This window comes from Eubalaena glacialis, chromosome 15 (genome assembly GCF_028564815.1).
Source record: "Eubalaena glacialis isolate mEubGla1 chromosome 15, mEubGla1.1.hap2.+ XY, whole genome shotgun sequence".
Classification (NCBI taxonomy): Eukaryota; Metazoa; Chordata; class Mammalia; order Artiodactyla; family Balaenidae; genus Eubalaena; species Eubalaena glacialis.
Window position 1 is genome coordinate 8,998,148 of NC_083730.1, and position 27,446 is coordinate 9,025,593.

At 33.8% G+C, this 27,446-nt stretch overlaps 1 protein-coding gene across 1 annotated transcript in view; it reads right to left on the reverse strand.

Annotated features, from left to right (window-relative positions):
• CCDC102B (coiled-coil domain containing 102B) overlaps positions 1 to 27,446 on the reverse strand; it is a 176,730-nt gene that overhangs the window by 143,597 nt on the left and 5,687 nt on the right. Inside the window, exons 3-4 of the mRNA XM_061169220.1 lie at positions 21,900 to 22,008; positions 3,933 to 4,049 (exon numbers count right to left, since the gene is read on the reverse strand). Of these exons, the coding sequence (XP_061025203.1) occupies positions 3,933 to 4,049; positions 21,900 to 22,008 (226 nt within the window). The remainder of the gene's footprint in view (positions 1 to 3,932; positions 4,050 to 21,899; positions 22,009 to 27,446) is intronic.

A 27,446-nucleotide genomic window follows, 5' to 3' on the forward strand; every position in this document is an offset into this window, starting at 1 on the left:
TTCTGGCATATATACAGAGAAAAGAAAATCCAGGAAACTCCTCCATGTAATTTCTTAGGTCCCAAGATACATAGCTAAATGCCTTTTCTCTTCAACTTTGAGTCCTTTATGTTTGCTTTACATATAATGTTCAGAGCTTTTATTTGATTTATTGAATTAAGTAGGGAAAAGTATGTCTACTTAATCTTTCCAAAGTGGAATAGGAATAGGATATAAATGTGTGAATAGGTGAGAAGAGAAAAGAACAAACCACAGAAAAGAAATACGAAATCAAAATTCCCCAAAATTTGAAACTGAAATGTAAGTGATATGTTTTTGGAATAATACAAGATAAACTAATTATTTTCCCTTGGAAAATGTTTATCCCAAAAAGTTTGGCCTAAAAAAAGTAATGTGAGTGTTTCCTGATTATGAGTTTGCTTTCAAACAGCAGCCAGGTTGTAGAAAAAGGTAACAATTTCTTCACTCAGAATGCCAGTTCATTTCCATTCTAAATAAACTCTCATTTCTAGTTCAAGGGGTCTTGATCTTAAATGTGGAGAAAAGATCAAATGCATCCGTTACGCATATGCATATATGCATATGTTAAGATATATTCATTTACCAAGTGACTTCCTGCTCAGAGAATTCACCTCATCACACATTGTCCAGAAGAGTCAATTATTTAAATACTCTGGGGCCTTTTTATCAAGACTGCATTTTGAATTTCTTTGACCAATCAGATTTCCAAAATGGGAAGATCATCATCAAACTATTTCTGAAAGAGACTGGGCAGATTAAGAGATAAGTAAAGCCCACTCCTCAAGTGCAAACAATACTATTAGCAAATTGGTGGGTGTTAGTAACAGTTTTAAAAAGATGCCCATGACATATGGGGATCATCAATGGTTAGAAAATCATGATGTTTGATATGAATATACTATTTTTTAATTCCAACAATTAAAATCTATTGTATTTCCAGAGTTGTTGCTTCAGTAAACCCACAGAATGAGGACAGACTGGGGTAGCAATGTCAGATACTGACTGCTGGTAACATGTGGCTTCAGGATGTAACTCATGGGCTGGTGGCCTTTGGTAAGATCCTAACCTGCTGAACAATCTGACCTGAGTGTGTGCCTCTGAGAAATTGGAACTAAATAAGAACATAGGTAAAAGATTATCTATATAACATTTGATGTACCCTTGAGCACAACGTTTGTTGTACCCTTGATCAAGGTAAGTTTTCTAAGATTCTTTCCATTAAAAGTAGCTAAGAATACACAGATCATAAGAGTGTTAAAATATTAAATAAGATTTTATATTTCAATGGCTCAGCAATATATGTGTGATGTACACAGTAAGTTCTCAGTAATTGGTAGCTATTATAATAAACCTTATACCAATAAAAATGAGCAAACAACTAGAAGTGTATGTTTAGATCAATAAAATACAAATTAAAATGATCTTTTTGGCCTATCAGCTAGGAAAATTTAAAAAACAATAATATATACTATTGGCTATAGAATGAGCATGTTTATACATTGCAGGTGAGTGAGAATGTAAATTGATATAATTTTTCTAATGGACAATCTGGCAGTGTGTATAAAATACTGAAAAAATAAACATTCTCTTGAAAAAGCCATACCATTTCTAGGAATTTACCCTAAGCCATTTTTAAATGTTTAAAGATGCACGTGGACATGCATGTTTACTGCAATATTGATTATATATGTAACAATAAAACTAAACAGATTTTTAAAAATAGATTATATTTTAATTAAATTATGGTATAATCACCCAATGACTTTTATGCAAACATAAAAAGTTATGATATGATTTTAAGACCTAAACATAACCAGTATAAAAAACAAAACAATGACAACAGACTGGTTATGTCTTCTTTTCCAAAGAAAGGAGGTAGCTTCTATCCTAATTTAAAATTTAAATGAACACATAGACTCATATATACAACACACGCACACAAGCTCACTGTTTCTATAAGAATTTGTCCCAATATTTGTTTTCTTTTGAACAAAGCCTTCTTTCTGAAATTTAATTCAATCGAATATAACATTCAAGTGCACAGAGTAAAAGACATAGGCAATTCATGTCTACATTTGCTTTCAGCATTAAGTGCTTCACTCAGAATTTCAAAATAGCAAAAATTATATATCATGGTGCTTGAATATCTTATGGAAAAGTGCCTTTAGGTGGGCAAAATGTTTGTATCTTAATTTAAGATACATAATTGAGCTCTATAGATGTGAAATAGCTTACTCAAATGAGTCTCAGAACTTTCTACTACACCAAACTAAAAAAGTTGTATATCAGAGATCCTATATTGCTATGGCTCCCAATGTATCCCGCAAATGATGATCTAAGACAATGCCGTCAACTTTTGAGGAGAGTATTAACAACCATATGTGCCTTCCTCTGCATTTGTCTCTAAGTCCTAAATAAGCTTGTACATGACATAGTGTGCGATGCTTAATCAAAGATGCTTCTCAGATCTCAGGGCCAAGGAACACTGGTACCTATCCTGCTGGTTTGGTTCATCTTAGAAAACAAAAGATATATGAGCCATCATTTTTTCCCCTTTGACTTCACTGTTAGGAAGCGATGTTTTCAACAGTTCAGTCTTTCTCATCACGGATGTCTCTATATATCCTCCTTCACCCCAACACCCCTTACATGACTCATAGAAGAGGTGACAAGGGAAGAGCTAATCTCAGGAAGGGCAAATTCTCCTGAATATCTTAGCTAATTCCCAACAGTAAAGCACTCTGCCTCTGACAATTTTTCCCCTGCAATACGTAATCTTTTCAAAAATCCTGTGTGATAACTAGTATTACTCTTACTTCCCTTATGACAATTTGTAAACTGAGATTCAGAGAGGCTTAAGGAGTTGACCAGAATAAAGTAATCAGTAAGTGATGGAGCCACTTTTATTCTGAAATCTATGCATTTTCCATTGCACTATGTTCATCTGATATAAAACATACTGAGGTGTGAATTCATTCTTTACAGAATTTTATAAGGAAGAAACCCTCTAGCACAAATTACTTTCCTCCCTACCTATATTTTTCACTAACTTAATTCCATTTCCTGAATTGTTCTTACACATTTGTATCTAAGACATCTTCCAGAATTACCTGCTACATAATAAATAATTTATGATTTCCCACTTTTAATGCACTAATGTTCTATAAAGTACAAATAATTCAATCTCCCCTCCTATCTCTAAGGATGATAATTCCTCCTTTACCAACAAGACAAAGAAAACAGAGTGTACAATCTGTGAAAATTAATTTGTCGTTGGTGGTGGTGGTGGGAGCGGAAACTAGATGTTTCCACCATTTTACTCGGCACACCTAAGAAATGAATTAACTATAACCAAAGTGAAGTAATTCTGCCTACTGCTAATTGCCAACAGCCATGTGAATTCAACCAGGAACTACATGTAACAAATTTTGAATGCCATTATTCCTGATAATATCTTAACACATGAGATCCAGCAGCTGATCAAACTTTTAGTAAGTATTTATTTACAGTAAGATGTATCAGCTATAAGGTGGGTTTTTTTTTTTTCAGGCAAGGCTTTATTGGGGCTCCTGCTGCAGCAGGGGGGAACAAGAACAAACAGGTTCTCTTTCTTGCTCGCTTCCTGAGTGGGGGGCGAACTTGTTCCTTATATGGGGTGAGGGTAGGGGTGTGTCCAGGTGGTTTTTTAGTCAATTTGTCTTTATAACATTCAGACATTCAGATACAGTGTTGGGCCAATATCATTTCACAGCATTTTAGATCACATGTACACTGATACTTTATTTTTGATGTTCAGCAGCATTTTTTTAATAAAATAACCAAAGACTCCTCAGTTATACTTCCTAGGACATTATATCATTTAATAACCTTCAGATATGTTTTAGCATATTACTCTTTATGCAGTAACTTACCTCTGCTCTTAACTCATAGATCACTCTGTCACTGCTATTTTGAGATTTCGATCCTTCCTTTATATCTCCTGATATTTCTTCCATTTTATTTTTATGTTGACCATGAAGAATGTCAAACTGAAAAAAGAAAGTTAAAGTCATAATCACAAGATATTACAAAGGCTGGTTCCAGGATAATTCACATTAGTCTTCCACTTTGCTTTCAGTTTTGTTTTTTTTTTCTATGTATAACCTGGTAGGTTTTGTTGTTGCTATTATAAATATTGTAGTTGAACCATGTATTTCTTTACACTTGTAGTTGAAAACTCCTATGTTGTTGGAAAACAAATCAGCAAATCTCCATTAATCTAAATTCACAAGTTGAAAATTGGACAAAGCTTAGTTACCTCCACAGATTCTTAATAATTGACTAATTGGATTCTAAACTAATCCAATTAATTCTGATCTTTCAGTCTTGAATATTAGTCCCATAGTACTCTTTGTAATCCTACTTATGTATATTTTCTATGAAGTATAAATAGTGTATAGATTGTAACAGAGACAAATTTGGGCAATGGAAAAAATACATCTGTATAATGCTCAAGCTAGTAAAATGTATGTAGAACATCTATAAAAGAGGCAAATAAATTTCTATAGAAAACTACTGCAGGAAAACAGTATAAGTAATCTCTGGCACATCCGGACAATGGAACATGGTTCAGCACTAAAAAACAAACAAAAAAAGCGCTATTAAACCATGAAAAGACATGGAGGAAACATCAAGGCATATTTTTAAGTGAAAGAAGCCAATCTGAAAAGGCTCCATACTGTATGATTCCAACTATATGACATTCTAGAAAAGGCAAAACTATGTCATCAATAAAAAGATCAGTGGTTTCCAGGGCTTGGAGGAGGAAGGGATGACTTGGTGGAGCACAGAGGTTTTCAGGGCAGTAAAATTATTCTGTGTGATACTCTAATGATGGATGCATGTCCTTATACATTTGTCTAAACCAGTAATGTACAACACCAAGAGTGCACCTTAGGTAAACTATGGACTTTGGGTGATTATAATGTATCGTGTAGGTTTATCAATTGTAGTAAATGTACCACTGTGGTGAAGGACCTTGGTAATGGGGGAAGCTACCTATGAGTGTGTGTGGGGGGGTGCATATGGGAGATCTATGTACCTTCCATTCAATTTTGCAGTGAACCTAAAACGTAAGTCTATAAGAAGAAACATAGGAATGAGAAAAATCCTAGAAATGCAAACAATGATTTTTCCCCATAGCTGTTCTTATAATTAGAAGTTTTCAGCAGAATCATGAAATTTGATATATATATAATATGTAGATATATACACATAGGCTATTTTGTTTTATTAACATGTTTTTCCTATACTATGTAGGTTTCCAGAATTAAAATTACATAATTTGTATGTAATCCAACAATAAATTAGAATATAAAAGCTATCATTATACCACTTATTTAAAATTTTAAAATAATCTTACTCATGTTATTATTGTTAATAGTAATATTAAGCATGTACTAGTCTCTAGAAACTGGACTTGATATATATTTCCTTACTTAATGCTAACAGTAATCCTCTGCATTAGGTATTATTATTATTACCCCCTACCTTAAAGAAAAATAAAACATATTCTTACTAGGCTTAAGTAACATTCCCAAATTCACAAAGCTAATAACTGGGGGAAGCAAATTTGAGAACATTCTTGCCAAATTCATTACCTGAGTTCTTAAACCAATGCATAAACCAATACTGCATTTATAGTTGTAAAGCTAAATGTCATAATAATTTTCTGAAAGGCAATAAGCTTATAGAAATAAATAACAGAGGGAGCATAACAGAAGATACTATCATGCCAACATACTACAAATGGACCATGGTGGAGGGAGGGGCTGATTTGCCAACTGCACAGAGGCTTCATGTTCAGAATTGGTAATGTGGAAAACGCACCACGAAAGTCAAGAGTGAAACAGGACATTATGCCACAAAGTCCACTGGAAGGTTGTCTATGCATGTTTCACTCCACTTTCATGTCAGTTAAATAGAGAGTGTGGCATTAATCTCTGGCCAAAAGAAAAGAAAAGTCATTTTGCTAAAAAAAAGAATAACAAATTGCAAGCAACAGGTTTTGGGTTGCGTCCACCAAAAAAAAAATTTAACTCATTGTGGTAATTGAGTGCCCCTAGCTTAACTTCTGAAATCTTGGTCATTACTTCTCAGGGAACTAGATCAATCATAAACCCTCCCATTGTCAACAGAACTTTCAATAAACCACTCAAAGGAGAGAAGAAGCAGGAAAATACACTTTCATACGCAACAGTAGAGGGAATCCATATCAATTACCTAAAATAATTCTATTTTCATTCATCATTGTGAGCAGAAAATCAAGGATCTCTGGACATAGGAAGACCCCCAAGGCTATGAAAAAATACGACCAAGATTAAGAAACAGAATGTCTGATAGAAAACAAACAAAACAGAAAAATGGTACAATTTAAGATATGAAAGAGAATGATTTTTAAAAAAAATCTAATCACGATCTTCAGGAAAAAATGAATATATATTGCATTCATAAATTAAGGACAAAGCAATTTCAAAAATTTAAAGAACAATAATAGGATATTTTAAAAATATGTCTAGCCGTCCTTCCTTCAGAAAAAATTTACTAGAAAAGTTAGAAGACAGAGTTGAATGTTGGAGTGTACCCGTTCTCTTGACGCATTTACTCCTTTGGACAGCTCATGTGCACCCATGGCACTGCATACCAGTCAAAATGCTGACAACCTTCAAATGCCTCATTCCATCCTGAAGGTCTCCCCTCAACTTCTGACCCACACACCCAACTTCCTACTTATCACTTCTATAGACTTTCAAAGCTTAACACTCTGAAAAGACTAAGTACTTCTCCTTCAAATGTTTCTCTGCTAGTCTTTGCCATCTCAACAAATATCACCTCCATCCTTCCCTTTGATCAGGCCAAAAATATTGGACTTATGATTAACTTTTTTCTTTCTTTGATATGCCACATTCAGACTAAAAACAAATCAATTGAACTTAGCCTTCAAATTATTTAATAAATCATCCACTTTCTACCTTCACCACTACTGCCCTGATCAACCACCAAAATCTCAGTTATTTTAATAACTGCCACACTCTCTGCTTCTCCTCATGGATCTATAGTCCCTTTCTCAAAACAGCCATCAAAAAAAGCTTTTTAGGGACTTCGCTGGTGGCACGGTGGTTAAGCATCCGCCTGCCATTGCAAGGGACACGGGTTCGAGCCCTGGTCCGGGAAGATCCCACATGGCCGTGGAGCAACTAAGCCTGCGCACCACAACTACTGATCCTGCGCTCTAGAGCCCGCGAGCCACAACTACTGAAGCCCACATGCCACAACTACTGAAGCCCGCGTGCCTAGAGCCCGTGTTCCACAATAATAGAAGCCACCGCAATGAGAAGCCCGTGCACCGCAACAAAGAGTAGCCCCCGCTCGCTGCAACTAGAGAAAGCCCGCGTGCAGCAACGAAGACCCAACGCAGCCAAATATAAATAAATAAATAAATAAATAAATAAATTTCTAAAATTAAAAAAAAAAAGCTTTTAAAAAAGTAAATCAAATCATGTAACTCCACTGCTCAGATCTTTCCAGAGGCTTCCCAATCCATTCAGAGTATAAGTCAAAGTCCTTATCAGCTGCTTGGTCCTATAACCCTCAGTCCTGGTCTCCTATTCTTATCCCTTATTCTAAGCCAGCCCCTCTAACCTCACAGTTCCTATACACTCCAGACAGGCAAGAGCAAAAAAGAAAATAATAACAGTAAATGAAATATTGAACAGCTAAAGCAATTAAAACAATATAACAGAAAAAAATTGATTAACAAATTAATGAAACAACTATACTCCCTCCTATTAAAAAACTGAGTTATTTTGATCATTTAAAAATTATTTTTTGAACTCAAAATCACTTTAATTTTGCCACTTACCTCTTCAACTTTAGGTTTAGATTAATGGAGTTGTAACTAAAAATCTATTTAGCAAATGAAAAGTTGAAAGCCACGGATGGGGAGATGGTAAGGATTATTAATTTAGCAGAATTATGAATGTTATCCACAAATGATATATCACATTAGTTAAATTGAAAATGACAGAAATAGAAGGTATCTGATGAAGTGAATGAGTCAGAATTAGAAAGCATTTTCCAAGTTTATGTCCCTTTATTTAAAATTCTGTTAAGTATAGTCTCTTGCAATAGTTTTTTTTTTTTTGAAATTGCATTACAGTATAATTCCAAAATTCCTCATTAAAATTCCTCTTTTCATACTGCAGTATTTGTGAAAGATTAAACCAGGCAACTTATCATATCTCTGACTTCAGAAATATCTGCCATAATTTGCTTCTGGAAAATTAGCAACATTACACATAAATATTTACTCTAATACATTTAGATTTAGCATAGAGTGGAAAAATCTTTCAGGAGACAATGTCTAGAAAATAAAAATATTGTGTAACATAAATAAAAATATTTTCTTATTTAATCATATAATATAGGAGAAGGAAAATGCATTCAACATTCAATTAATCACCAAGCATCATGATTTCTTTCACTTGTATATTTCTCAACTCTCCACATCTCTCCACATCCCCCACCAAGCTTAGGGCATCTGATTATTTCTTTCCGGATTACCATGTTAGACTCACAACAGTTTCATCATCACCCATGCCCCCCAAATCTCTTCTTCACACTGAAGTTTGAGTTATTTGTTTTATTGTAATCAGATTGACCCTGGTCAACACACTTTAACGGCTCTTCCCATTGCCTTCATGTTGATACATGCATTTACAATTTGGCTTTTGGGATAAGTATTGACTATCAACTAGTTCAGAATATAAGAACGAATGTTTAACAGTTAGGCAGGTTCTGGTAGGGATACCATATTCTTATGAAAGGTGAGGAATGTAAGAAGGAAATGTGCCCCAATAGAAGGCTACCCAAATGCAGTGGACCCAGGGACAGCTAACAACGAGGTTCAGTTCATTCAAATAACTTGAATCAACTGTAAGTGTACAGAGAAGCCTCCAAAATGTCATCACTTATATCATAGCTCCAAAACTTAGCCAAAAATTCTTTTAAGTAAACTTTACCTAAATCCCTCCCTCAACCTTAAAGAATGGTAGTAAAGACAGTCAGGAATGTTTAACTATGATTAATGCAAATTTTACTGTATCCTTCAAGTCAAAATAAAAGCACTAAATAACTGATTTTTGTGGTCTTTAAACTCTTTTTCTCTCATGCTAATGTATCCTCTACCTTTTTAAAGTTTGTCTTAAAATATTATATTTACTTAGATTCAAAAAGTAAAATTTCTGGTGAATTTTAAATATTGACACTTTAAATAAAATGGTTGCATCACACTTCATGTAGTATCTAAAATCCATAGAAATGTGATATTCACTGTCATCTGTTCAAAAAAAATTATGTTGTTAATTTTATTTCGTAAATTTTTATTTCAATTCCACCTCTTCCACATCATCTTACTGTAACATATGTTTATACTTGAAAATGTTTTTACTCTACAATGTGCAATAAAAATATGTATATAAAATATGTGTGTATTATATATATTACAACTGTAAGGTTCCAAATGTTAAAAAGTTTCTTTTGGATTGAATTACCTTAACGATTATTACGGGTACATGGTTGCTTAAAAGTAAGATGGGATAGCACATATTGTGATAAATAATTACTAAATATAAACTAATCATTTACTGGAAATGCATCTCTTTATGAGACACATAGACACATTTTTTCAATTAGTTTGTGTATCCATGGATGAAATTACTTACTGATAGAATAAAATAATAATTATCATCAGTTTTATTTATTCTTTTTAAAATATGAGCACTGAGAAAGTTGATCACACATGTTGACAGAAATGGAAGATATTTTGTTATACCAGTCATTGTTTGTGTTATTTTTTAATATCCTACTAAATATACGGCAAAGCTACATTTTGATTTTATATCAAAATTTATTTTTTATTGTCTACAAACTGACCAATCCATTAGGTCCTATTCCAGTATTCTTATGAAAAGGAAAAGTAGGAACCACCTGACATGCCAAAGGTTTTGTGACTCATTCGTTAGTTGGCTTATTAATACCAATATTTTAAAATATCTCTGTGTCTGGCACTCTTTAGTTTTTCTCAGTCTGGCAAAATATTCTAAAATAATACTGGGGATTAGAAAGATAAATATGCCTCTCATTTGAGAAGTGGGTGGAGGGTAATGTGGGCTAAGAGAACTCGCTTGCAAAGTACTTCCTTAGGCAGATCAATTTTTGAAGGCCCCATGTGGAAGCTGGAAATCTGGGGTTGAAAACCAAATTACTATCCCTGTAGGGAACTGTGAGAAGAAGGCAGTGGTCTGGTGGTGTTAATTATTTTAATGACTGCAAATCTCTCCATGAAAACAGAGCAATGAGAATAACAAACTAAAAAACCTATGGATGCCTACAGCAAAATTAGGTGACAAGTTGTCCCTATGAACCCCAAGATACAAGTGGGTTAAGAAAACCCACTCACAGCTTCAAGAATTGCAGGAGATCAGCACCTGCTTGAGAAAACTAACGGGAATCATCATGATCTGAGAACAGGAGAACCCCAAACTGACAATATACAATACCTGGGAAGTGTGTCAGGTCAACATGAAGACAGTAGATGAAACTAGGGGAGTTTCACAATTTCTAATTTGGGAGCTTATGCGAGAGGGCCATTGTAAAGTCTGAAGAACTGGAGCAGTCTCTACCCTATATACTCTTAAAAAAAGCAAACAAGACTTCTTTTAAAAATACCCCCTCCCCTCAGAGGGTAATGCCGAGAACAGGATCCATATTGAGAGGAACAGTGGCAATAAAGGCAGAGAAGGGATCCGTGTAGAAGTCCGCTGGAGAACAGGGCCAGGAGGTTTTGGAGAGGACAAAGCCATAATTTGGGGCACACTGCACAAATATTAAGAGTAATGAGTTTTAAAGCAGTGAAGCTAGCAAACATTTCTTTATTCACCCACTTTCCCTTCTATGTACCAAAAAAACCTAAATGCACTTAAGAGTGAGCAACAAAAGAGGGTCATAGCTGAATCATATGTAGTGTATCTATAAGGACAAAAGAATGAGGAACAGAATAATCTTAAATACAATGAGAATATGGTATAAATAGTGAGAACATTCTAGAAATACATGCCCACTAGAGAAAAAGAAGAATCAAATTGTTCAATGTGACCAAAACATCAATAAAATTATAAATAACATGAAAGAGCAATGCAACCAAGAATTTTAAATATTCAGAAATGTAATAATATTCAGGAAAGAATTAGAAATAAAAATCACTTCCGAATAAGCTAAAAGGAACACAAGAGCAAAAAAGTGCAACAGATGCTGCCGTAAGAGACAAGGTAAAAAGAAATAGGATGCTAAATAACCAAAAGTAATGAACAAACTGTGATGAACAGAGGAGAATGATAAAGAAGATTCAACATATTTATAAATTTACCAGTTCTTTCCACTGAAATGGCCTGGAAATAATGACCATCTCAGCACATTTCTACACACAGATTGTGGTCTTGAGCTATTCCTCACTGAGAATCCAGGGCTCTGAAGAAATGGCTTACTCCAGATCTAAAACAAAGATATTTTGGTATATCTAGTATATTTTGTCATACCACAGAGTAAGGAAACTATAAAAGTTTGCTAGGATTGCATCAAATGTTCTCAGTAGCCAATATTAAGAAGTTTCTGCTCTCTAAATATGGGAATTTTTTAATATAAGTAGGGATAATAATTGCAGTATGTTAAAGCACACTCAATAAATTTAAATTCATGAATTCATAATGATACTAAAAAAACTAGTTTGATTAACACTGGGGAATGCTAGTGAACTAATTTATTATTTTGTAAATTGGTAAAGAAAGGGAAAATAATCTCTCATGTATCCTGACTATATCTAAATGCATAAAGTATTATGTGAGAAGTTCTCTTCATTTAAATATTCCAACTAATAGCTTAAGGAGAAATAAGAGAATATCACAATTTTGCAGCCCCGAATTAATTGATGGTTCTAGGCAATGAGCATCAGTCTGCTAGCACCTCAGGGACACCCAAATACCATATGCTTCTTAAGGGAAGAATACCCCACCTAGGAGAACATCCTGAAAGAGAATTACGTCAAACCTATTGATCCAGCTACCATTTTATAAGAAATATAGAGAACAGAGAAACGTAGCAAATCGTACCTTAGGATGCAATCTCTAAAATCCAAAATAAAACTTCACAGGACAAATGACTTGGCTTTTTAAATAAATTATAAGAAAGAAAAAGGGAAAAAGAAATATAAAGAAAAACCTACATATTAAAACACACTTAAAAAGATATATCCAATTAAAATGTCTGAGCTTCATGTGAATATTTATCTCTTGATAAATTAGTAAAAGGAAGGATGATTAACAGCTTAGAAACCATGTAAAAAAAAATGTTATACAAAAAAGGGTAATGACCTTTGTTCTTTTAATTCAGTAAAAAATAAAATATCTTGAATATAAATATGTGTTATTTTAAAACAGGTTATCATGATTTATCAAAACATTCACAAAACATATATAAACCCATATTCTGTATAAAAATTGACTGCTTTTTCAAAAAATAATATTTAAAGGGAAACAAGATAAAAAAAAAAAACATGCTTCTAATACATAATCAAAACGATACTGACTGCTAAAAAAGATGGAGTCACAGAAGCTAAATTTGCTCAACCTGAAACCACTAAAAAGCCAGAAAAATGGAAGACACAGTTGTTGTAAAGACATTGATTATCAGGCAGTCCCTGAGAAAACAAAAAGAGCCCTAAAAATAGCCAGTTTATTACCTGGAAGGAGTTTCAGTTCACAGGGTAGGAGGGGAAGCAAGGAAGAAGCTGGTGGTCTCCCCGAGTTTGGGTGGAGCTGGGAGTGATGGGATGAGGGGTAGCTGAGGCAAAGGTACCACAGCGGAGAGAACAGAGCAGAGGGGAACCCTGGAGGTCTGCAGACTACTCACCAGGGTGGTGATCTGAACATACTTGTAAGAAAACTAACCCCCAAGAGAATTAAAAGAAACACCGCCTAGGACTCACATAAGGCCAGTAATAATTCCTATTCCCAGCTGCCAAAATGGAAGACCTCATAATTCACATTTCCATTACAAAAAGGACTCAGAATGGTTTTGCCTCCATACTCAGTAGGAAATATAGCCTTAGACTAAATGCTGCTCTGGTCTTATCTAACAAGGTTTAAAGGCTTCAAGACAAAAAAGATTAAATTATCTCCAAGTAATAAAACTACATCTCTGAACAAAGCTCAAAAATAATTTTAAAAAATGAAAATATTCAGTGCCACCCAACAAGATAAAATTGCTAATGACAGAAGTCCAGTCAAAAATTGCACGTCATGCAAACAAATAGGAACGCATGATCCATAATGAGGAGAAAAATTCATCAATTGAAACTGGCCCAGAAAGAACAAAGATGATAGAATTAGAAGTGACCAAGAGGGCTTAATGTTCCCCTCAGCCTGACTAAAATTAGAGGGGTTTATTTGTGACTACAGGTTCTTGGCTTTCATTGTCTTAGAGTGTTTATTTTGAAAACAACAACAACAACTTGTAATTGTAAATTATTTCCCTGCCCCTTTGAGGCATAAATCTGCCAGCCTCTTGCCAGCTTTATAACCCAGGAAGGTCCTTCTCTAGGACCTGGGAACTATCTCTTTGAAATGTAAACATTGAAGGAGATAGCACCTCTATTGCCTGGTCTCTATGGGAAGGCAGTTAGCAAACAGTGATAACCTAATCATAGCGAAGAACATTTGAAAACTCATACCTCTCATAGAGATCTGTTGTACAACATAGTACTTTAGTTAACAATATGGTATTGTGTCCTTTAAAATATTGCGTCGGCCAAAAAGTTCCTTTGGTTTTTAAGTAAAAATAAAAGACATATTTTTCATTTTCACCAAGAACTTTATTGAACAACATATTCACCCTTTTCTTCCACTACCTTCTGCCATTTTTCAGGCAACTTCATAATTCCATCTTCCCAAAACTTTTTATCATTTTGAGCAAAGAACTGTTCTAGGTGCCTTTTACAGTCTTCCAGGGAATTGAAATGTTTTCTATTAAGAGAATTTTGTAAAGACCGAAATAAATGGAAATCTAAAGGTGCAATGTGTGGTGAATACGGCAGATGAATCAGAACTTCCCAGCCAAGCTGTAACAGTTTTTGCTTGGTCATCAAAGAAACATGCAGTCTTGCATTATTCTGATGGAAGATTATGCATTTTCTGTTGACTAATTCTGGACGCTTTTCATTGAGTGCTGCTTTCAGTTGGTCTAACTGCCAGCAGTACTTGTTGGAATTAATCATCTGATTTTCCGGAAGGAGCTCATAATAGAGGACTCCCTTCCAATTCCACCATATATACAACATCACCTTCTTTGGATGAAGACAGGCCTTTGGTGTGGTTGGTGGTGGTTCATTTCACTTGCCCCACAATCTCTTCCATTCCACATTGTTGTACAGTATCCCCTTTCATCGCCCATCACAATTTGTTTTAAAAACAGAACTTTTTCATTACATTTTGGTAGAGGATTGCATGTGGAAATACGGTCAAGAAGGTTTTTTTCACTTAACTTATGTAGAACCCAAACATCAAAGCAATTAAAATATTGCACCAATAGCGGGTGCAAATGATTTTCAAAACTTGACTTGGATATTTTGAGTATGTTGGCTATCTCTGCGTGGTATAACGTTGACTGTTCTCAATTAATGTCTCGATTTGATCATCATCAACTTCAACTGGTCTACCGGACCACAGAGCATCATCCAGTGAGAAATCTCCAGTATGAAACTTCACAAACCACTTTTGACACATTCGATCACAGCACTTCCTCTATACACTGCACAAATCTTTTTTTGCGTTTCAGTTGTGTTTTTACCTTTCTTGAAATAATAAAGCATAATATGCCGAAAATATTGCTGTTTTCTTCCATCTTCAATATTAAAATGGCTACACAAACATTCACCAGTTTTGATTATTTTTTTTTAAATGCACGCTGATATGACAGCTGTCTCAATACAATCTAACAAAATTGTTTCGAATGAAGTTAAAGACAACTAAGCACTACTAGAGCCAGCTTATGGGAAAAAAAAAACGAATGAGCTTTTTAGCCAACCCAAAATATTAAGAGGATAGATCTCATGTGAAGTGTTCTTACCACAAACAAGCACACACACACATATACACATAAGAACACAAGAAAAATGCTGGAGTTGATGTGTATGTTTAGTGCCTCGGTGTGATGGTGGTACCATAGATGTATGCATATGTCCAAACTCATCAAAATGCATACACTGTGCTCAATTTTTTGTATATCATTTATACCTCAGTAAAGCTAAACAAAATCATTAGAAACACTTGGAACACCCCACCACCAAAAAAAAGAAGTCACCCTCTAAACCCCCCGCAATCATGCACTCCTAACTCCAGTGTCCTTGTCTTTAAACTATATATTTGAAAAAATAAAAAGGGACGTTTATAGAGTTACAAAATGATACATAATGTATACGAAAAGAATGAACTATTTTTAATTTATTGTTCCAGATCTTTTATATCATAGAGAATTTTTAAATGGCATGCTATACATTCCTGTTTTATAGCTGATTCTTTCACTCAGGTGTATACAATCAACACCTTTGGTTGTCAGTACACGGCAGGGCTAAGATGAGCAGGGTGCCTTGATCCAATCTCCTTTTCAACATGAAAACTGCTCCTGCAGGTAAAAATCCTCATGCTATTTACTAAAAGGAAGATCCTTATCTCCAGAATGGTCTTAACTGAATATCCCTGCATAGGGATTTCTTATAGGAAAAGATAAAACCAGAATCTTTGGATTTATGAGGCATGCATCGCTGGAAAGTGTCCTGTCAGCTGGAATAGAAAATAAAGATGTTTTGCAGACTGAATGTTCCTCTCTATGTGAGGCCATTGTCACTGTGTCACTCCCTTAGGGACCTTATCTTTTACTTCTTTTCAACTGACTTTTAACATCATTCTCAAACTATTAATTTGTATAGATTAATTAAATATCAGCTGACTCCTTTGCACTGTATTTTAAATTTTAAAATAGTGTTGGTTAACTTAAACAGATGCTAAAACATCTGATTTCAACCTATCTTTTCCTTTATCATTTTATGTTTCTACAAGTAAAGTAGATTCTGAAGAGCCTAATTTTCTTTCATAATACTTACAATAGCCTTAGAGTTAAGGAAGTCATCTCGGTGTTCTGAGGGTTACCTTGGTGATGTCTATGAATTATCCACTAGTAGTTCAATTAATTCTGACTTATGTAATTTAGCGCTTACATTATTCTTAATTACGTTTGTTTAAAAAGGTCTTGAAGGCACTTGTATGAGCAAAGTGATGTCCCATAGGCTTCATTGTTCTTATACATTTATAGAATTCTAATATGGTATTTTATCAGCCTCACTCTTTGTCCTGATAAGCTAATTTATATCTGGCAAAGAACAAGCTAAACAGATTTTCATGATGGGTAGGATGTTAGGGGCGAAGGTTCACTCTGGCGCCCTGGAAAATCTAAAATCTTCAGGGATGTAGAGCAGTAACCTCACCAGGTAATAAAAGACTTGACATGTACACACTGCTTTATTTAACATAAAATGCCTTTCCATGAAAAAAAATTAAAAAGAAATAACTAGCAAAACAAAAAAAAAAGACAAAACTAGGATCTCAACTACCCTCCTTACACTATAGCCATAGCCACTATTCAGGAATCCAAGCATATAGAGCTAGATAAAAAAGCTTTGGTCATCACAAATCATAACCACGTTTGATCAGCACTGCATAGAGGGAAATGAATAAAGCAGACCTGACATATATTATCATGAAATTCAGAGTTCAGTGGGAAAGGCAAACAGAAAGTAAACAAAAAAATAATTGCAGTTGATAAGGTCTTTTAAAAATCTTGTACATTTCTCTGAGGGAAAATAGTAAAGGAAGTTTTTTTGGGAATAAAACCATTCCTTTTTTAAAAAAAATTATAATATCATTCCTTTTTATAAAGTGACATGTAAACTGAAGTTAATGGCAAGATGTGAATGGTGGATGGGAGGTGAAAGGGTTGTTGTGTGACTGTTTCGATGAAAAAAAAAATACAGCCTGAAACAGAAAATATAAACATAAACACACACACACACACACACACACACACACACACACACATATATATGGCAATGAGTACTCGCCTGTGAATAAGTGAAACAATGTACAGCACTCCTGGCCGGGTCCATACAAACCGTCCTCACGTGACCCCCACCCCCATTCTCTCCTGTGTCTAATCTCTGGTCTGATGCAGAGTGTCCAGCTACATGACCTCTGAGAGCTCAGGGCACAGCGGAGTCACTGACAGAAGGAGGCTGGACTCCAAACACAGGTAGGGAATGTATATGCGTCAAAAATAGCTCACTGCTGGGTACTGTCTGCTGGAATTTGGGGCATTGCCTTTTAGAGCAGTTGGGGTGGAAAGAGGGGTATTATTATCGGGCACCCACTAAACTGTCAACATCAGGTGGCTTAGCCAGCTGGACCTGGATTGCGGGAAGTCACTGGAGTGTTTTTATGATCCAGTTTACGTTTCGAGAACTATCACCCTGCTTGCTGGGTGCACAAGTGAATAGGTCAACAGTGCTGGGCAAGGGACCTAGAGGAGAGGGCAGAGTAAGAGACAGGATGGCTCTGCCTGGGTGAGGGAAGGGTGGGAGCTACAGTGTGGAGTTAGAATTGACAGGATACATTAATGTTCTGGGTCATTTCTAGGGAGTATTTCCTTTAAGCCACAAAAATAGCAATATGAGACAGCTTTGAAATTAGCTTCGAGCTAACAACTGTACTCATACTCTACCATATACCTACTTCAAGTAAGTATCTTCAAGGACCCTCTCTGTATGTGGGCAGAGTAGCTCCCACATGACACAACCTTTTTTAAAGTGAAGGTATCTGTATAGAATTTTAGCTACAGATAACTCATAATTCTAACCTTCTATTTCCCTCAAATGAGAAAGGTGTTTTGAGGTGTTTCAGATAAGGCTTCAATGTCAGCTGTGAGTACCATAAAGAGGCCCCATGAAGCCTGTGTCTCCCTAAGTACTTAATACAAATATTTATAAAATATTTATAAAATATTTGTAAAGGAACACTGTAAATTATAAACTACTAGAAATGTTGCTATTATCACAAAAAGATAAAAGATTTCTAAATAAAATCCTTAAAAAGATATCAGGTAAAAACACAAAATTTTCAAAGAAAGATTAAAAAGTTACAATTTCATTTTTTTAGCTTGAGACCAATTCTAAAATGCTAGCAGTTTTCTCCACATACGGTAAAAAAAATCTTCCATTATGAAAAGAATCAATCATTTATTGTTAAAGCAAGGTACCATACTTATTTGTAATCAATGTTACTTATCTGAATATTTGATTCTCTAGATTATGAGATTTCATAAAAATTGTCATTACAGCACTCTTGGAATTCATAATCTAATTCCAAATCAATATTTACAGACGTGCAGAGGAAAAGCTGACTAAGTATTAAATTCAGCATGGGAACAGCATTTTGAATGTAACCATCTCTGCTACTCATCGTCTTGGTTGCATTTTAAATACCTATTCGATTTTACAATTAAATTCTCATATTTACTCTTCTCTAAATGTCAGTAATTTAAGAAAGATTTCCCTCTAAAGCACACCAGACTTCCAAATACATTTTTAAAAATTCTGGTCTATTAAGCACATCTGTTTCCAGCTCTAAAAATTGCTAAATTTTCCAGCAGCCAGTTTTTAGCCAGGCATGTATTTGTTTGTAAGTTTCATGCATCTAAAAAAGAATTACACGGTATTCAAAAATTTTCATAGATGAAGAGCTACAGTGAAAGAAAAGGTCATTTATCAGAATTGTTGAGAAGTGGAATAAGAAAGGAGAATTCATATGAAGGTCCAGAGGATGTATCATAATAACTTTTTCTGATTGTCAATCAACTTATGGGAATTTAAAATATTTTACACTTTAATTACTGTACAATGACCTTTCTAAATGTACCGTAAGATTATTGTTCTCTTATAATCTATTATAAAACAATTAAACAAAGAATATATAAAAATTACATGTGACTAAGTATGACTAAGGATTTTTATTTATTGTCTAAAAAATTTTTTAAACATTCCATAATGTTTTATAAAAATAACTTAAATATATGTGTATGCCACATGACCTCCAAAGGCTCTATGAATATCATAAACCCCCTTTAGGAAGTGGAAAGAAATATTTTTTAAAAATAATCCCGTATAAATAATTCAAACAATATTTTAAAAATCTCTGTTAAATTAACTTTCCATCATCTACAATAAAAACTCTTTCTTTCATTCATTGTCACTTTTCTTCATTGTTCAAAGTTGTAGTTCATCTAACTGAAACATGCACTCAAAAGTTTAAATATTTAAACAAATTTTCCGTAACGATTTTGAAGTTTACTTTGTTCCAAAAGCCCTATCATTTTATCTAGTAGAAGGGTCACATATGTATTAATATATACTTCTGTATGGGCGTCAAAATATAGACCCAATTTACACTGTAAAATGCTATGTTGATTTTATTTTTTTCTCATCTATAAAGCTTTCTTAAGCAATTTAAAGTAGACATTTTCCAATTTGATACCCCAAAATATCATCTTTGAATAGAAAACATTAAACATTTTAAAATATACATATCATTTTGTAAACCAACTGAAAACCATGACTTTTTTCAAAAACAGCTGCTTCGGAAATGTTAAATTGATGTTATCAAGTCTGCACTGCCCATTAGTGGCAAGAGATTGTAAATGCATGATTTTAATTAAATTGAAGAGCAGTTCTATCTTAAATATTAGTTTTCTCAATCAAATTTAAAACTCGTTATATTATAAGACAAACACACCTATACTCTAAGCATAACACGGTTTTTGTGTTATGAGATATTGTTCCTGTAGAACATTAATTTACTGTCAGTGCTCACACCCAGAGACCACGTTCAGTTAGGTACCTGTGAATATAAATATGATGAATCCATCACAAATGCATGTGTGTGTACACGCATACACTACATACATGCCCATAGTTTAAGCTGGAAACAAAAACACTCTGACAATATAACATGAATCTATAAAACAGAAGTAAACTTTATCTAGCTTGTTAGCTTTGTTTAAATTACCCCTCATTGAGAAATGTTCCCAAACTAACCTTCTGTGGTTCTCACTGAAATTATCTTTTGTTAATAAATGATTTTTAGGCAGGAGATATTTGTTTAAGGGTATTAGGAAACTCTCTCCCTCTTTTCATTTACTGACTTTGTTTCTTGTATGTTTTCATTGTAGAGGTAATTTTTCAATTCTAGCTATGGGATGGAGAGAATATAAGGTGAAAGGAGAGGGGAAGCAGCTCCCTTTGAGCTATACTCAACAGTTTCCTACAGCTGAGGAACAGCTTATTTTTTTTTGGCCTGTGCTGTGGGCCATGCAGGATCTTAGTTCCCCGACCAAGGATCAAACCCGTGTCCCTGCAGTGTAAGCGTGGAGTCTTAACCACTGGACTGCCAGGGAAGTTCCCCCCCTGCCCCCGTTTTTTGGAAAATAGTCTTTTATTTTTATTTTATTTATTTATTTTTTTGGCTGTGCCACGCGGCATGCAGAATCTTAGTTCTTCAACCAGGGATCCAACCCGTGTCTCCTGCAATGGAAGCATAGAGTCTTAACCACTGGACTGCCAGGGAAGTCCCTCCCTCTTTTCAAATCTCAGTGGTCCACAGGGTTGACATAGTCGACTAGTTCTGAACCTCTGCATGATGATTGCTATGCTCTATGGACATCAGGATGCCTGCATGTGACCCGTAAATAAGGCAAGTGCTGGCAACTAAGGTTCTTGAATATTCCCTCATGGGATTTCAGCAAACTTGAGTCAATGACGCTACACTTTATCACTTGCTGGAAACAAAGCTGAAACAACATTCGTATGGAATTTCATAAATAAAGAGGAATACTGCTTCCCACTTTTTAAACAACTGATGGAGGAGTGCTTTAGATTAAGGCATGATTACATAACTGATTTCGATATGCAGCTTCTTTCGACAGCTGTCAACACATGTACAGTTTGTATGTGTGTATATATATATGTATGTATATAGCACACAGATGAACTAAATGCTAACTCATTGGAGAGCATTTAGCTTGTCATTATTTTTGCTCAGTATTTTTCTTTAATTTGCTTTGCTCATTATTCTATCCCACATACTTACCTAGCATAGTGCTTTAGTACACAAAATACACACAATTAATATTATTTAAATAATGAATATTAATAAATCATGGAAAGTGTTCATGACAGCATTTTATTGATGAAAATGCAAAGGAAATGTATAAAGGCTAATGTCTGATTCTGAGTAACTATAATGCCAATGTGAAAAGAACTTAAATATACTTAAAATAAATTAATATTTTCAGAATGCTTTATAAAAGAGTAAGATAAAGTTGTTTATTATAGATGTTATGATATGATGACATCTTAGGCTGTCCGTCCCCTCACATGTGCCTGGAATGGATAGTTAATTGTGTCATGTGGTTGATCATTAAAAATATGTGTTATTTAGAACAAGATTTCTTATGGCTTGAGTTTGACTGAGTCCACTATTAATATGTGAGTTCAAATATTCCTTTTATAGAGGGAATTCAATCTTTTAACCTCCTTTCCTCTTGTCTACTCAGTTTCTGCCCACCAGGTTACACATTGGAACAGAGAAAACAGTCAGTTGCTTCCTTTCCATCATACGTCTCCCTACCTCTTTCAGACTTTTTGTCTTTGATTCTTTCAGTTCTTCATACTTCCATTTCCACACAGACAAAGCTGACTCCAGCCGTTCTATTTCTTTTTCCAAAGATAAGCGCATTCTAAATAGAGAATTAAAAGCAAAATAGACTTACAATTTTAAAATAATTTTAGGAATGCATTCAATTTTAGATTTTCTATTTTCCTAATTTTTTATATTTGTATATGATCATTGTAATGACAGAAAACTTTTTTCAGCTTATTAAAAATTAAAAATATTGAATAAAAGTTGGTTTACAGTAGTTTAAACACATTTAATTCGGCTTTGCCAGTATTAAAATAATTGACTTTCTGCCTGCTGTCTCCTGCATTATTCATTCATTTCTTTCAATGCTTCTTATTCATATTGTTTCCTTACATGGGAGGATATATATATATGTTTCTAATTTTAACATGGTTTTTATCCAACTTCATATCGTGACTGTATATGAATGAAGAATTCTTTGATACGACAGAGAATACCAGGGAACCCACATAACCATTTAAGAAATCAGTCATTTATTGGAGATATAAAAATACTTTTTAAATATCTGCAATTCTGTTTTAATAAAGCAGTTTCACTGGGATCTTTATTTAAATTATTTAAAATAATTGAAATTAATTTCTCTTTTTGTAGAATAAGTGACAGAACTTGGATGAAAATATTTAATCCTTTAATATCTCATCATTGATTTTTTTCCCATGCCCACACATCTATTAGAGTGAGTCACTGAAAATAATTGTTTATTTCTGGTGGTAATTAGCATATATCGACCTTTGCAAATGGTCAGTCCTCATCTGTGTGGTAGATTATTGTTAAAAATACTCATTCTCTTTCCTCTCCTTCCATGGACAGAGTTGCTTTCCCCATCCCTGGATTCTAGGCTTTGACAAGGGGATATTATCCGATGTGACAGATCACAGAAATTTGAAAAGAATTTGTGTGGTTAGGCTTCTTTTATCCCTCAGCCATCACTGTGAAAAGAGTTTCCCCCGGGAACTGCTGTCCCCAAATAAACATATGAAGCAGATCTGAGCTCAACCTTACCAAGGAGCCAAGCCCGGCTGGTCCAGTGGAGGTCAGCTGACCTTGCATCCACCCAGGCAAAATACTTTGTTGTCTTAAGTTACTGAATTATTATTATTATTTTATGCAGCAAAAGATAGCTGATACAGGAAATGATACTTAAAAGGGAATACTGCAACAACAAAAATGAAAAATATGTAGACCTAATTTCGGGGTCAGATGGTGGACAGGGGCTGGAAAGAAAACATAAGAAGCTAGAAAAATAGTGATACATGTTATTTAGTGCTGAAACACAAGATGAAATTGTCACTTGCTGTGCCTTGGAAATAGAAAATGTGCCTGACATTACCAATGGGATGCTATTGGGCACGATGTGGCCAAAGACTTAAAAAGTGTTTGTGTAACTGGGCTTACTCACTTATATTTTGGCCATTACTATGAGAAATACATACGTGTGCAGGCCCACTGCTCCCAGGGGAAGATAAGAGCCATGAATCACAACTGAGTTTTCCCTGCAGAGCCCTGTCCAGATTAACCAGCCTCCAGTGGCTCACAGACTCCAACCAAATAAATTCTGATTGTTACATGCCTCTAAGATTCTGTAGTTATTAGTTACAGTCTTACTGTATTTATAATTAGCTAATACACACACGGATCTATTTCAGTGATAATGCTGCTAGAAACATCTTAGGACATATTCACAGAGCTAGAAGATGCATCCAGAATCAAAATTGAATGCCATTTCCATATTTATAAGAAATATGAATCTTCTAGGTAGCAATAGTATGAAAATAATTCAAAATAGAATTAGGTCATAAATATATTAGTTTAATCCAATCAATGGATAAGCAGCCCATTAAAGAGTTACATAATAATATTTGCATGAATCAAGCCATAAAATTGAAAGAGGATAATAAAAGAATTTGTTACAGCTTAACTTCACCTCAAAAGACTTAAGTTGCACAAGACACCAGCACTATTTGTAGGACTATAATTTGGAATCCCTTATTAACACAGTACATATATTACAATGAACAAAGAAAAAGACTCAATAGGTTCTTCAGAACACTCCTACGGATGTCCACAGGTCCAGATTAACAACTGCAGCCAAAAAATCTGATAGATAAGTAAATTTAGCCAGCTGATGACACCCCAGTTGCTTACCATGATACGATTTTTGCTCTTAGTGACTGTGTTTGAGATTTTAAGAATAGGATTAAATATAGCAATTGGGAACAAATTACCAAATAGTAACATTTTGTGTTAAATATAGAAAAAATACATAAAAGCCATTGTATATTAAAATATGTTATGTATTTGGCATTCAGGTTTTAAAGTTTTGGATGATAAGGTATTTTTGAATATTTAAAAGAAATTGAAAAAAAAAAAAAAAAAAAAAGAAATTGAGTATTGACTTTAACCTGTAAATTTAAGTTGAAAAATATAATAAAATTGTATTGTTTGTGACTTCATTGAAATACTTAAAAATCACCATATTTATAATTTTAATTTATTAGAATTACATGAGTAGACCATGACAATGTTTTCATCAGTGCAAGGAATATCTAAAATTAATAAAATAATTTTATTAAAGGATATTGATCAAATACATTTGTGTAATGAAGCATACATTGAGAAAATTTTCACAAAATTAATTTTGAGAATTATTTATAAATAGATTAATATAAAAATTATACTTGAAAATTTGAGAAAAGTCTACATTTTTAAATTTACAAATTCAAAATTATACATGTTGAGAAATCAGTGTCAGCTTTTAACATTACACTCTAATAAATCAAATGATAATGTTAGCAAAAAAGCTCATATTAACATAAAAATGATTTATAATTACTGTAGAATAAATGTTGATCCTCGAAACTGTCATCAGAATTACTGTGGCAACTATGCCCTCAGGGGTTTTATAAGAAGTTCAAGAAGAACATTGCAAATTATATGAAACTTTTAGTTACATATAAGTATAGATATAGTCTAAAGATATAATTATATGTAGATTACATCTAGACTAAGTATTCAAGGCCAGTTCATGAAATGAAAATAATTTTGAAAAGCTTATTAAAATGAATAGTTAACCATTTGTATTCTTTATTTAAGGCAGATTAGTCACATTTAAAATATAGCATTATTTCTCTCTTTAAGTATGCATCTTAAATAAAATAACTGATATTTATTAGTTTAGTGAAAGAAAATTATGTATTTCATTCTGTAAAATGGTACAATTTAGAGAAGTGAAAGAACAGGCAATTCATAAAAATTTATTTAATAGCAATGTGATGCTTGGGTGTATTTCAGCATAGCTTTATAAAAAAAAATTGTGACTATTTGTTTCAAGCATTAGGACATAAGGACTGTGCACACTTAAATTTATGCAGCAGAGGGCACTCTTTAAATCCTTAATTTCCTGGCCTAATCAATTTATTCTACAGTTTAGAGAGATTTTCAAAATTGATTAATTATACTTACATTTATAATTGAAATTTAAACTATCATCATATTGTTTGAACTACAAGAAGGCAAAAAAAAAAACCTAATTTACTCTAAAGGATATTGCATATTTTATGCACCGATTCTTTAAAAAAAATTACTAAGACAAAGCTCAGAAAAAATATAGTATTTTAATATGATGATATAAACTTTTAAAAATCAGATTGTTAAAATGTATAATATTTGCAGGATCTAAAAAGTAGTATATGAACCAAACTGATTTTTATAAAAAGATATGATTATATTTCTATGCAATCTTTTGATACTTTGTTAATCATCCCATAATGATCCCATAATAAATGGGCATAAATTTTAAACATCTAGACAGGAAGATTAATCAAAATTTTTTCAGAGATAAAAATTCCTAAACATTACTATCTGGTAATAAATATTAATCATTTTTGAACTGTGTGAAATTTCACTGTAAAATATCTAGTCAGTATTTTCTTAGAGGTCTATTAGTGTCAAATTTTTTTGCCAGACAAAAATAATTAATTTGTAATAACATCTAGATATCCATTTTTTCATTAGTCTAAAATTTAGAGTTAGTATTAAATGATGAATAATAAAATTTTTTACAAGTATACTTTTAATAAGCAACCTATTTATCATTTCATGATTTCACTATTTATAACTACATATTTCAGCAGTAACATCTTTCAATATCTTTCATTTTCATCACCTTTCAGCATTTTCAGCAAATAGCCAAAGCCATATATAGTTAATTTAATTAGAAAAGAGATGACTTTAAAGAATACTGTTAAGCTCAGAGACACCCAGGAAGACCAGAGACCAAGGCTTGGACAAGGCTATGCAGCCAGGAACAAGACCCATCTCATGTCACAGAACCGGCCCAATGAAGACCCCACTGCCTGTTGCCTGTACACTCTCCTGATATCAATTATGTGTCCAACAAACAAATATACTCAAAATAGCTAATTTAAATAGAAAGAGACATTAATAGCACAAAGAATCTCTTGGAGAGCCAGTGAAGCAAATTGGGAACCTGCAGTCAGAAATACCAAAGATAAAGCCATAGAAATCTTCCCATCAGCACTTTCTTGGGGCCACCATTTAGGTACAGACATCACAGCATGACCTCAACATCCCCTCAACTCGAGCCATGGGATGACGTCACCAGAGACTTGAGGCTGCTGCTGCCTCCGAAAACAAGATGTAGCTACTGCCACTGCCTTCTCCCCTCACCAGGATGGATGCTGGTGCTCTCATCTTCTTGGAGGATTAATTTATGCTAAAACAACTAGGTGGCTACATTTGAATAGCTGTTCCTATGTCAACCGTCTGCACCCTAATTGCAAAGGAGACTGAGGTAGAGAATTACTAGTGCTTTTATAGTCTACACAGAGAGATAGACTCTCTCATTAGGTACAGGACTGCCCAAACACAAACATACTTTAGAGTAAAAAAGAAATTGCAAAAATACACAAAAATTAACTTGAAATGGATTCAAGACCTTAATTTAAGATCTGAAATGTAAAACACCTGGAAGAAAACATAAGGGGAAAGCTCCTGAATATTAGTATTGGCAAAGATTATTTTGATTCTACATCAAAAGCACAGGTACCAAAAAAGCAAAAATAAATAAGTGGGACTATACCAAACTAAAAAGCTTCTGCACAGCAAAAGAAACAATTAACAAAATGAAAAGGTAACCTATGGAATGGAGGAATTATTTGCACACCACACTGGGGTTAATATCCAAAATATATAAAAGGAACTCATACAACTCAATAGCAAAAAAAAAAAAAAAAAAAGATGAATGTACAGCGTCGTGACTATAGTGAACAACATGGTACTGTATACTTGAAATTTGCTAAGAGAGTAGATCATAAGTGTTCTTACCACACACAAAAATAATAACTATGTGAAGTGATGGGTGTATTAATTAGCTTGATTATGGTAATCATTTCCAAGTATGTATATGCATCAAAACATCATGTTGTATACCTTAAATATATACAAATTTTATTT